General features: G+C 35.9%; 1 protein-coding gene and 1 long non-coding RNA gene across 3 annotated transcripts; one reads left to right on the top strand and one right to left on the bottom strand.

Moving 5' to 3' along the window:
* The first annotated feature begins 4802 nt into the window (after positions 1 to 4802).
* On the top strand, positions 4803 to 6935 carry LOC113753857. Of its 2 annotated transcripts, none has more exons than XR_003465091.1 (3): positions 4803 to 4921; positions 5172 to 5254; positions 6626 to 6935. It is a non-coding gene; the product is annotated as an uncharacterized LOC113753857 (long non-coding RNA). The 2 variants fall into 2 exon arrangements; XR_003465090.1 differs by having other exon boundaries at positions 6623 to 6935.
* A 444-nt stretch (positions 6936 to 7379) lies between these two features.
* On the bottom strand, positions 7380 to 13223 carry LOC113753856 (beta-glucosidase 40). The gene is made up of 13 exons (XM_027298121.1): positions 12714 to 13223; positions 11109 to 11175; positions 10669 to 10727; positions 10442 to 10517; positions 10229 to 10300; positions 10044 to 10131; positions 9678 to 9933; positions 9321 to 9436; positions 8767 to 8990; positions 8543 to 8574; positions 8312 to 8414; positions 8000 to 8108; positions 7380 to 7874 (listed from the first exon to the last, which is right to left on the bottom strand). The coding sequence occupies exons 1-13, from the start codon at positions 12846 to 12848 to the stop codon at positions 7700 to 7702; spliced, it is 1512 nt and encodes a 503-aa protein (XP_027153922.1). The 5' UTR covers positions 12849 to 13223; the 3' UTR covers positions 7380 to 7699.
* Positions 13224 to 13736: the final 513 nt, after the last annotated feature.

Raw genomic sequence — 13736 nt, 5'->3', positions numbered from 1 at the left:
GGAATTTTGTTGACTCTACCAAACTTCAACAGGTACATCTGATGGGTCAAGCCGCTTTTCAACGATTGGCATCAATATAGTGCTGCAATTGCTTTCGGTGATGAAGCTTATATCAGAGCCACTCTATCAATTTTTGGTTTGACTGTAAGTTAATTTCCAGGCTTTTATCTTAATTTGGGGAATGAAATCGAGCTTTAGAATCATATATATCAGGGGAGGGGCAGAGAAAAGAAAAGAATGGATTATTCTTGAGTATGGCATTAGTAATACGTCAATTGATGATTGGATAGGAGTCTTCTCTCCTGCCAATTTTAGGTATAAGAAGAAGTTTGCATCTTGTGAACTAAATTCAACGTCCTTCTATGATAGTAGTAGCACATCTTCTTTTACAGTGTTACCCTGCCGAATCTTTGAGTCAGCTATTGTTGGCAAGTGCTTATTATTCTATGAGCAAAATGTCTATTGATATTCGTGGCATCTCGTAACTAATTAGTTAACATATATTTTTATGATATGCTTATGGCATGAAATGATGCTTAGATGACTGTCACATGGACAAATGGTTATGGACTTGATGAAGCAGAACCTTTCTTTTGTAGAATAGGGTCTGCAAGAAGAAGCTTTCTAGTCTAGCAGTTACATTACCTTTTGACCATAACACCATGTGTGGAGCAATATTACACTCCTCCAGATTACTTATGACCTGTGTACTAAAAATAAATAATCGTTCTTGATATCAGCTAAATAAATCATTTTTTTAGTATATATTCCAACGCCCGCCTGTGATTAGGACATGGTGTACTTTAATCTAAATGAAATCAAGTGCACAAGCGCACATGCACGATCAAAATTACCCAAGAATTGGTTACTTCCATCTTCATGTACACAATAATCTATAGCTTGCTCATGCATTTATATATGACAAAAAGCATCAATAGCTAAGTTTTTCAACATCAGTCATCTGCAACTGTTTGAAGCTGTTGCAGAAATATACCACCATGCATGGTGATCTTGAGTTGGATAGAATTTTCAAACACCGTTCCGCGGTTAACCTGCGCACTAACACCGTTCTGGAGTCCCTGCAGCTACACACAGGCCACAGACACGTAGACACGTTAACCTGCGCACAGGTCATAGACAGTGTACACAGACATTTTTCAAACCCAAGAGGGTAGGAATGTCGGGTCGATGTATTAGAAATGATATCTTGGAACGGATGTAAAGCTAAACAAATTGCTTCTGCTGCAAGAACCGAAGAACAACAGATTCTATGAAGAGCGAAAGAAAGATGAGTGAAGAAGAAAACAGTACCGGAATGAGCCGGCGGTCTTCTGAAAACAAAAAGATTGCTTTATTTTGAACTTTTTTAAGATCCAACACCCTTTCTTAAAAATCTTTAAAATAAAAAAATTTCCTTTTTCCGAATATGTTTCAACTTATTTTCATTTTTTTCAGGGGATAATGGATTTAAACGATTTGTACGCGATCCTAGTGAGCAACCAACAGTGGGACAAAGTGGTGGAGGATGGTTCAAGAAGAGCATTCTTAATATGAGAAAGCCTTACATGAATTTAGTCACGTCGACAACTGCTATAGGAGGTTTATTAGTTGTTTTCTTGTCATATTTAGTTTCTGCAACACAGGGAGAATCGTTGGAACGGATTGAACGAAAAATAAGCCGATTCCATGAAGATATGTGCTTGCTTAGTCAGATTCAAGTTGAGATTGTCATTGAGAATCAGCACGAAAAAGTGTCTGATTTGACTCTCAAAAAAAAATTCAAGCCAAGATCGAGGAAGGAAAATTGGAAGTACAGAAGGAGGATATGAGTGTGGAAATTGATATGGAGAAGATTAAGATTTTCCATGAAGAATTTGGACATCACTATGACTGAGAAATAGTACATGATTTCCTTTTCTTCACTTTTTTCTTTTTTTCATGAGAGCTGCTCATGTCTCATCGTCTTGTTTAATTCAATGATTTTGTTGCATCAGAGCTGGTGTCCAAAGCTGGATACCAGCATTATCGAGGATGATGGTGCTGCTCCAGACACTGAGAATAAGGGTGATGAGCGTGATGAGGAGGATTCTGCTGCAAATGGATTTGGGGACTTCATATTTGTATTTTGTTAGGATTTTAGTTCAATTTTATTATATTATTAGATAGTTATTATGTATTACTTATCTTAGATAGAAAGTGGAGATGATGGATCCTGTGACGACTTAAATATTTCGGCATCAGCAATGCCAAGATGGCGTATTTGCTTTGGCTTTAAAATTTCTTGTAGTGTTGCCTTGGGAACCACTATCAAATGCCTTCTCCTTAATGTTTCGCATAAACTGCTACAGCCCTTTTTTTTTTCGCCACCAAGTCAGTCCTCTTTTACTGTATATGTAATGTTGCGAATCCCAATATCCGATATTCTAGTGTTTTGCATCAGTTAATTTCTCAAGTTGTAAGATCAGAATTATTACACTTCATATATTAGTCATTTCTTGAATTGTGACTTAATCTCGCTTGTTTCTGGCCAAGCTAACTAGAACATGAAGACTATTTGCCTAGCATTCCAACACGCATATATGAATTCTAGGTTAAGTAGGATTGCTGTTTCCTTTTTACTTGATGAATTAGTCTTCGTCTTCATAGGTCAAAGGTGATCCCTTCTTTGAATTTAAGCTCTTACTATTTATTTTGTTTGGAAAGCTCGGAGAAGCTGAACTTAAGATCTTAAGGGTGTGTTTGGATTGCCATTTTCTCGTCCATTTACCGTGATAAATTTTATGTGAGGAATCGTACAATGCAAACGAAAATGCAAACCAAACAGGGCCTTAATTTCCAACCATTTGCAGCACAAAAGTAGCTCTTACCATTTGATTTCAGTCGTTATTTTAGGCTGCTATGCGAATTTCCTTGACTTTACTGGAAATTTTGTTGACTCTACCCAAACTTCAACAGGTAACATCTGATGGGTCAGACCACTTTTCAACGATTGACATCAATATAGTGCGGTAATTACTTTTGGTGATGAAGCCTATATCAGAGCCACTCTATTAATTTTTGGTTTGACTGTAAGTTAATTTCCAGGCTTTTGTCTTAATTTGGGGAATAAAATCGAGCTTTAGAATCATATATATCAGGGGAGGGGCAGAGAAGAGAAAAGAATGGATTATTCTTGAGTATGGCATTAGTAATACGTCAATTGATAATTGGATAGGAGTCTTCTCTCCTGCCAATTTCAGGTATAAGAAGAAGTTTGCTTCTTGTGAACTAAATTCAACGTCCTTCTATGATAGCAGTAGCACCTCTTCTTCTATAGTGTTACTCTGCCAAATCTTTGAGTCAGCTCTTGCTGGCAAGTGCTTATTATTCTATGAGCAAAATGTCTATTGATATTCGTGACATCTCGTAACTAATTAGTTAACATATATCTTTATGATATACTTATGGCATGAAATGATGCTTAGATGACTGTCACATGGACAAGTGGTTAGGGACTTGATGAAGCAGAACTTTTCTTTTGTAGAATGGGGTCTGCAAGGAGAAGCTTTCTAGTCTAGCAGTTACATTGACTTTTGACCATAACACCATGTGTGGAGTAATATTACACTCCTCCAGATTACTTATGACCTGTGTACTAAATATAAATAATCGTTCTTGATATCAGCTAAATAAATCATTTTTTTAGTATATATTCCAACGCCCGCCTGTGATTAAGACATGGTGTACTTAATTTAATCTAGATGAAATCAAGTGCGCAAGCGTACATGCACGATCAAAATTACCCCAGAATTGGTTACTTCCATCTTCATGTACACAATAATCTATAGCTTGCTCATGCATTTATGTATGACAAAAAGCATCAATAGCTAAGTTTTTCTACATCAGTCATCTGCAGCCGTTTGAAGCTGTTGCAGAAATATACCACCATGCATGCTGATCTTGAGTTGGATAGAATTTTCCTTGAATACCATGATAAAATTTCTATATTGATTTTAGTACTTTTAACCCTTAACACTCTATCTATATTTCATCCTCAACCAATAATATTGCTTTACCAACAGACAGCAAAATAGTCAGCAATACTCGATCATCAATAATGTCAAATTCTTCAAGCGCTCCTGCCAGAACTGTCTGGATTCCTTCAAACTAGTTTTCTGGAGTTGTAGTGTACCTATAGATTCTTATGATAAAAATGATGGCTCTTCTAATGTTGAAATTGTTTCTTCTCTTTTGTCTGCTTTATTTTCCTGTTCTGTGAGTGGTGTCTTTCTAGTTCATAGTAGTATGTATCTTTTGGTTTACTCATTTTGAAAAAAAAAAATGAGTTGCTAACCTATTAACATGGATTTCTTCTCTTCTCTCTCTTATTGTAGGATCTCTTACATTGATAACACCTTCTAGTTAAAATTCATTTAAAAAATAATAATAAACGAATGCCTATCAATCAAACTTCTTCTATATGGAAATCGGAATACAACTACCCGCGCATTGAAGTTTTATACTTGAATTGACATGAATGCGAGGTAAAAAAAATTGAGTAGAATAGTCATTAATCAAACTTGTCATAAATGAAATGGGAATACCCGTTGCATTGAAGTCTTTATATTCAAATTAACATGTAGCTTAACCCATGATTTTGGATTCTGCGGACCAAAAAAAAAAAGTACTAAAAAGAAATAAATATAAACACATAATTGAAAAAATTTCGACTAACAGGGCCGCCCTAATTTTTGATGGGCTAACTATAGCAGAAGCTTAATCCAACACGGCCCAATAGAATCTTCTCGGCTCGGCTACAGAGAGCATACAGACAACGGAAAGAAGCAGAGCCCCGAGCAAAATCATATGCGTTTTCAGCTGCGGTTTTTCTCTACATGATCTCGTTGCTCTTTTCGTGCCTCGTCTTTCTGGTTTGGTGAAGGTTTGTTCAATTCGTTCTTCATCTTTTCCTTTTTGGGATCGGAAAATGAATTTTATTTTCCACTTCATAACAAACGCTAGAGAAACCCTCCGGCGGTGATTCCTGACCGAGAGTTTAAATTTTTTACAGTTTATGCGGCTTTTCCCCGCTAGATGCCTTGTATATATTGGATCTCGGATGATAGATGTAGCATTTATCATCTGCGCCTGCTACTGACAATCTTTGATTTCTTTTTTTTTTTGGCCTGCAGATGTCGCAATTTCCAGTTTCCCTTCCTGTTTTGGCTTTCACGTGTGGCTGCGTTTTTCATACGAGCTATAGCTTCGGAGCGATGTTAGTATTTCTTTCCCTAAAACCTTTATTTCCTTGACGGATCTGCAACTGTGTGTGTTTTTATTTGAATATTTGTCTGAATAATTCGAGTAATTATGGCGTTGTCTCTCCTACGGTTCTAAGGAAGCTTTTTTCTCCTGACCTTTCCAGAATCCCAGGTAATTAAAAAATATCTTCGTGTTTTATTGAAAATATAATTTTCTTTACAGATCTGTTGATAAAAATTACGTCAGGGATAATGTTTAGCCCTTAATTTTAAGTGGCCCCTCTGGGTTACTAACAGGGCTTTAAGAATCCCAAAATCTTGTTTTTGTTCTTCTTAGTTATATGTGTACAAAGGTTTGTAAATTCATCTGTAACTTAGCTCAATTATTGACAATATGTTGTTGTGCCTTTACTTTAATCAAATAATCACTTTATAAAGATGAGATGAAGGGAAAACACAAATAATATAGAGTGCCTCATGTTACACTTAATTCCTCTTTTTCTCTCTTTCGAAAACCTGAAATAAGAAATTTTGTCTGTCTTTTTTAAAGCTTTGAATTGTAGTCCTAAAAAATCCTTTTGCATTATATTTTTCTCTTGAAGCATAGCTACATCTTTTGGGAGAAAGATTATAGGTGTCAGAAAGGGAACACAACAGAGTCGTTTAACGTCTCTCTCAAACCCACATAGTTTACCATAGCTTTTCCTTTTCTTTCTTTTTTTTTTTTCTTTTTTGGTCCATGAGTCCTTGTGCCCTTTAAGCTCTAGAACAAAAATGCTGCATTCTAAGACATGAGGCATGATTTTAGTGATTCTCCCAGAGATGAATTCAATCAATAGTTCTTGTATTAGTGTAAACAAGTTATATGTAATCGAAACATATGACTGGAAGCAATCTGGTAGTTTTATGTGATTCAGGTACTCTAGAGTTACGTACAGAATCTTGATTCCACTTGATATGCATCTTTGTAAACAAAAAGTGAGCCAGAAGCGAGCTCACTTTTTTTTTTTTTATTAGATTACAGTTGCCCATTGTATGCGTTGAAATAATCCTACCACTCCTTTTTCATGTGGCACTCTTTTCTTTTAAGAGTGCTTTTTCTGCTTAATTCATAGTTGGTATGCATTACATCTTTAAGTGTGACAATTTCTAAGGTTCATAGGATTGTGAACAATACTCTTTTTGTACTGTATTGAAGGGATGATTATGGTAATTTTAAGGGCATGTTAGCTTGAAAGTATGCATGTATCTTTTTTTTGGGTTGGGGGGGGGGGGGGATTGCGCAATTCGCATCCTATTGCTGCTTTGTAATTTCCACTATATATATTTATATCATACTTGCTTTCAATTTGGTTGAAAGTCATTATTCTTTGTTTTGTGAGTAGCTGCATCTATTGTTGAAAAAGTAAGGATGGAGTTAAAGGAGAAAAAGAAGGCAGAGGAGGCAAAGTCTCGACGTCTGAGTGCATGAAGATGCCATCTTGCTTTTGTGTTTTCTGCGTACTCTTAAATTAGATTTTTGCTAACTAGTATGTGTATATATAAACCGATGACTAGTATCTGTATGTATAACTCGACTTATGTGGAGACTTCGAACTTGATTTAAGGGCTCTTTATTTTGCTGTGAATGGTTTCATTTACCTTTGTTGGTACAAAACCTTAAAAGGTTTTATTGACCGTTAGACCCATGAGAAATATTGTGGAAAGTTGTGTGACAGGCAGGCCACCAAAGTTGCCCCTCCATTATTTGGAAGTTCTTCTCCAATTGTTTTCACTTTTCAGGCATTTCAAGGATGTTCTTGTCTAATTGTGACCTATTGCATTGCAGTGGTGAACATGGTAAAGCCATGCCGGAAGAAGTAAAATTTGTCTTCCATTTTTTTGAGGGTATGGGGACAAGTTAACGCACCACTGACGGAGAAACTCGAGCAACTCCGAGTGCTTCATCAATAGCTAGAATTAGCTACTTGTACACTAGCATATAGGTTACAAGCAATCGGGGAAAATGTTCTACATATAAATTCAGAAAACTAGAAAAATTCCATCATTAACTATGAGTGTAGCTCAATTTAATTAATGCAGCGCAATAAAATCTTCTGAACGTCTTTAAAAAAGACAAACACAACAACGGGGAAGCCCTTAAACAAGAGTTCTTGGATTTTTGTAAGGTACTAAATTTTTGCAGTTTTTCTGAATCTTTATTTCTAGATTATACGGTTGATTCCTTCTATATTTTAATGATGATTCTTGTATCCTCCTCCTCCTTCGGACTATGGCTTCTATATTTTAAGATGTAGAAGCCCTTGAAAAGGAATTAACTATATAAGGATCTGTTTTTTTTTTCTCATTTATCATCGTCTTGTACATTTGAAGCTTCTGATGTTTTCTGTTCAGAATTTATGTCTGTAGCTGTTTGTATAACTGTGATTTCTAATTTCATCAGCTCCTATGCTCGCAACTCAAGCTGCAGTCAAGAAATTCTTGAACCACTTGACAGAATCCTTTGCATATCTCTTCAGCTTGTCTTTGTAATCAACATAGTAAAGTCCAAATCTTGAAGTGTATCCAGCTCCCCATTCCCAGTTATCCAACAACGACCACACAAAATATCCCTGTACATTGCATCCATCCTCTCTGCACATAAAGCAGAAAAGAGGCTCTGTTAGCTCCCTTGGCAGTCAATAATACACAGTGTATTAAGTTTCTTGACTCATAGAGAAGGTACCACTGTTGACATCAGTTGAAGAAAGAATACTTACTTGACAGCAGCTAATAAGTTTGTGAGATAATCGTTGTGGTATTTGATCCTTTTCTCATCATGCAGAGCATTTTGGACAGAATTAAACGGGCTATTTCCGTCATCCATCCCTGCAGCAATTTCAGGGCAATATTTTTATTCCTTTTTTGGTTCTTCAATGGGAAAGATGTGTTTGGAGGAGCAAAGTGTTACTATAACTTTATTTCTATATGACTTATAAAAATCATATGCTTTCCATAAAAGTAGCACATAGGAGTTAAAATGACATGTCAAAGATTGTAATGACCCTCTATAAATAATTGTAGAGAAATACCATTTTCAGTGATTATGACTTGAGGATTGCCGTAGGTTTGCTTGATGTAGTTCATCAGGCTTCTGATCCCACGAGGTACAATGTACAACCAAATTGAATTTGCCTGTAAATGATACCAGTGGAATCAATCAGGTATAATGAACCTAGAACATTTGTAAGCAGCTATAATGTCTAATTCCAGTACATAAAAGCAACATTAAAACCTGGAACTTAACAACTTAGATGACGTACCCTGTCGCCTATAGGCTGTAAACCTTTAAAAGCTGCAATCAAGCCGTGCAAAATGGTTAGAAGTTAGAATATTATGCTTTCCAATATCAAGTAAAACAGTATAGAGCAATTTCAGTAATAAAGGAAAAAATGGTACACTTCTCTTTTGGTTCAATAGTAAAACACACACAAGACACAGGAAAGAATGTCAGAGATTGAACAGGTAACCAAAAAAAAGAACATACGAAGGGTAATAGCTCCGCTGTCTGCCAGGGAATCATTGAGCAGATCGCCTATTATGTTTGTACTGTTATTCTTGGCATACCAAGTAGTATAGTGATTTATGCCAACGAAATCCAAAGAGCCCTTTAAAGCCAATGACTGCGCTTGGGAAAACTTTGGGAGCCTTTTTCCCACTCTGGTTCTCATTGAGCTCGGGTAGTCACCAGCAATAAGAGGCTCAAGAAACCTGCATCACACCAAAATAGTTCTTTTTGAAACATTCCATACGTATTAAAACTCAATTTGTAGAATTTGAAGTTTCACCAATAGACCTTCACGAGACATTAGTTAAATCTTCAGGCGTGTTGTCTTTTGATGACATGACTCCGCAAAGATATCAACTTTATGTATACTCTTAGTCTTTTGTTGAAATTTGGCATCGCAATAGCACCTTGTGTATATATTAGTTCTGAGTTGAAAATGCATTTTATAGTCCACTAATCTACAGTCAGTAAATTCCTTTTTTTGTTTTTTTCATCTTATAACTAGTGTACTTACAAAACAGAAATATACATACCAACCCAGATTGAAATCTATAGCTCTTTTTGTTGCTTGAATGTCTTCAGTGGAGTTTGACGCAGGTTCATACCAGAAAGTATCTAATGAAATCCCAATTGATCCTTTCTGTGTAGGCTGTAGGGAAAAAAACAGAAAGCAAAAAAATCTTAGCATTAGCGTTTCAACTGGATGAATTCCAACCCATCCACGACAACTAAAACATGTAAAGCACTCATAAAACTTGACTATTTTCATTTGAAATATCTACCTCTGCCTCATATTTACTTTGCTTGCCGGTTATCATATTTCTTGACAGCTCAAGTTATTACCCTTACACTATAGTCATTACAAGTTACAGCCCATTTTGCAAGCCTACCTTGTATTTTCTCTTGTAAATGTCCGCCACAGTGGAATGAGCAAGGAGGACATTGTGTCCAACTATGTAAGGTTCAGTAGCAGAGTTTCCAGCCGTGCAGAATGCATGGAGGAGGATTGAGCATCTGCCTGGTGCTTGGAGACCGACATCATAGCCTTGAACTGCGAAAGTGTGAGGCTCGTTAAATGTGATCCAATGCTTCACCCGGTCACCAAATTTTTGGAAGCATGTCTCAGCAAACACAGCAAAGTCATTGCTGCAAATAACTATGTATAGTCAGATATTACACTTGCAACTTGCAAGAGAAAGACCTAATCTAATGGAAACAGATTAATGGACATAGTTGCGCTGAACATTAATGCTTACATAATTTGAGGGCTAAGCCATCCATTATATTTATCTTGGAGTGCTTGAGGAAGATCCCAATGGTAGATTGTCACATATGGTTCGATTCCTGCAACATGACGGCCATTTCTGGAGTTTATTACAGGAGAGATGGGAATCAGACATCTTGTGTGTTGAAAGACATTAAGCATTTAAATTAACAGTACCATTGGCTAGTAAAGTGTTAATCAGTGTGTTATAGTGATCAACTCCAGCCTGATTGAGTTCCCCAGTTCCATCTGAACAACAAAATCGATAGAATGAGAACACGTAACTCTTCAAGCCAAAAATGAAAAGAAAGTGAAGAATGTTTTAGAAATGCTGCATAAGATGTGTATTAGACATCACATAGAGGAATCTCTGAAGTAAAGATATCTCACTTGGGAAAAGCCTAGTCCAAGCTATTGAAAACCTGTAGGCATCCATCCCCATATCCTTCATGAGTTGTACATCCTCCTGCACAGTTCCAAAGCAACGTCTAGAAGAGGATCTTAAACTAATGCACTTCTCTTTCACATATATATATATATATGTAAATGTATATTCCTTCATGGCATATAAGATATAATAGCTATCCAGTAGTTACATGAAGAAGAATGTGACTTACATTGTATCGATGATACTGATCCACTGCTACATCAGCATTGCTAAAATCAAGTACCTTACCTGTGACATAAACCAAATTTCACAACATAGGAAGAGTAAGAAAGAGCCTGCTATCACTTATTTTAGGTTCAAAACAAAAAACTATTCGGCCAAAGAATTTCACTGCTGCTTTACATAACTACTCTTTTGTCAACCTAAAATAAGTTAAAGATGGAAAAGAACAAGCAATTTTGTAACTTAAAATAGCTAAGAAATGGACTAAATAGAACCTTAGTTTATACTTTGAATCATCATTAACCAAATTTAGTTGAGAACGAGATTATGAAACAACTAAAGGAATTTCTCTCCCTCAAAAATAAATTAAAAAAAATAACAATCATTACTATGTTACTGCATTGGATTATGAATCATTATTCATACATTATATAGTAAAAATTTTACCGAAAGAATGTGCAAATTTGTCCCAGACTGTGGGACCCCTTCCATCCGCCTTAACTGCTCCTTCATACTGCAAAAAGAGAAATCAGTTTAGTTATTGATGGCTTAAAACTATGATCCTATAAGCCAAAATTTCAATAAAAAAAAAAAATCAAGTAGGAATTAACTTTTGCGTTAGGTTCTTCTACAAAGAGAAAAAAAGCAATTTTTTCCTAAAGAAAGATTCTGAATCCAGAGCTTATTAAAGGAGCTTTTAGGAAATAATTAGTAAAGAAATAAATAAAACAGGGTACAGACAGAAACCCCATCAAACTTTATGGGCAGAAATACAAAATCCTAAAACTTAGTGGGCATCTTGTTCGATAAATCCAAGACTCGTTAACCATTAACCTCCCGACCTCGTGTCCCGTAATAAAATACAACTTCTCCCGCAAGATCGCGAAGCTAATTCTTGGTGCGTAAATTTTATCTTAAATGCAAAGTTTTTTTTTTTTTTTTTATAATTCTTAAATGCAAAGTCATCATCACACAAAAATTTCTCCATGCAAATTTTCTCAATCGGAGTTGGGAAGCTGATACATTTTTCACTCAATTGCAAAAAAAAATAAAATAAATGTGTAGATCATATATTTTGAGAAACTGTGCATTCTCATGTCGTGTGGTGCCGTAAAAAATGGTGTACTTAAATGCCTCGCATGAAGTTTACGACTTTGTTGCTCTTATATGAAATTTTTTTTGCCAATTTGGACTTGTATATGAAATTTTTTTTGCCAATTTGGACTTGTAGAAATTTCTTGGTCAAGCAATAATTGATGGAAACCATACTTCATCAAGGGCAAAAAGATGATAGTTCACAAGAAATAGTGGATGCATGTCCCTTTCTTCAAAATCTTGTCAAATTGTCAAGCTGGCAAGGGAATCAATAGTTCCACTTTGAACATTTGCGAAGGTGTTAATCTCTGATCCGCAAGTCCTTTTCCATCATTCTTAATCGGCTCATTTATAGAAGTTTTAAGCTAAAGAAAATGATAGAAACAATGATCAAGAAGTAATTTCTTCTATTTTTGGTGGTTCACTTCATCAATTTCTCTTAAGCAAGAGTGTGTCACTAGAAAAATGGCCATTTAATTTGAACCATGGTAGATTTGGAGACAGAAAACCAAGAAAGAAAAAAAACAAGCCAGAACGCTTATCATGCTTCAATAAATTTTTCTCTTTTTTTTTCTTTTATATATCCTGATTCATTTATTTCTTCGTCTTTTTTGCTTGCTTTTGCTAACCATGCAATGACTGATATTTTTCCCCTCATTTTTTTCTAAATCCCAAAAAGCAGCACAATTATGATGAGTTAATTTTCTGGTTGTGCTTAATGTATATACTCAAGATTGCATCATATTATGAGCTTGATTTCGTGTTTATATGCCAATTTAGTACTAATCAATCATATTCACACCGTTATCAAACATCCAATAATCACTACATACGATTTTTCGTATCTTTTGCAGTTCACGAGATTTAAAGAGACCACACTAATAAGGATGAAGTCACTGAATTGTGAATGCATGCTCCAGAGATACAGCAGAAAATTAATGGAGATTGAAGACAGACCTGATAAGCAGAAGAGGCGGTCCCAAAGACAAAACCCTTCGGAAAACTTCCTCTATTAATCTGTCCCAAGCATGTCCGGAGCCCCAAAATAGCCACAAATACAAATAAAAGAATGTCTTTTCTCAGCACCACCATAGCTTTGGCTCGAAGGTTGTTCTGTGTAAGACTCAATTTAAAGTCCCCCAACAAATTTAAACTGAAAACTACCTTAACTGACTTGTATATTTAAGGTGGGATATAGATACGTAGAAATGATGTGCATGTGTAACAAAATGGATAGAGGATAGGACTTAAAAAAAAAAAAGTGGGATGATGCAAATTGGTTGCAGAGTAAAGCAACATGTACATATATAATAAGCTAAGGGTTGACTGTTCCTGGCGGTGAGTCGATCGTCCATTCGTCCCCAGAGAGAAAGAAAGGGATAATGGCAGCCGTAATGGTGGTGGTGGCCATGGTGGGAGGTAATTGTGGGGGCTGCAAGATTTTGGGTTCACATTCTATATATACTAATGATCAAGAACCCACTAATCAGCTGTACATCTGGCTCATTTGTTGGAGGTAATTAAGTAGAACTTAAATGTTTAATCCATCTTTTTTTCAGCTGTTTCTTTGTTGTTCTTAGGATTCTTTTGACAATGATAAGATTTGTTTGCTTGGCTTCACACTTGTATGGATCCAACTTGCCGATCGCAGTTCCCAGTTCACACCTGCCTTTCTTGGGAATTAGTGTTCACGGGTCACCACTGCCCTACTGATGATACTGACCCTTATCTCTTGTCTCCCAAGATTGATATTTTTTTTTTTTAACATTTGTTCAAGTGGAAATTTGCTAATTTCATTCGTAAATGGACCTTATATTTATTAAAAGACTAGCTAGGACCAGTCAGACAAGACATATTGAGGATGTTTTCTATGTACAAAACAATGTATATGTATCTATATATTTCATGATTTTGTTTGAACCATTCCTGAGGGAGAATGGGAGATCATAAAGCCCGGTTCTTGCGCCCATAAGAAAGTGT

The sequence above is a fragment of the Coffea eugenioides genome, chromosome 11, assembly GCF_003713205.1.
Source record: "Coffea eugenioides isolate CCC68of chromosome 11, Ceug_1.0, whole genome shotgun sequence".
NCBI lineage: Eukaryota > Viridiplantae > Streptophyta > Magnoliopsida > Gentianales > Rubiaceae > Coffea > Coffea eugenioides.
Note: the sequence above shows the minus strand (reverse complement) of the source record. Positions and strands in the feature narration are given on the sequence as shown.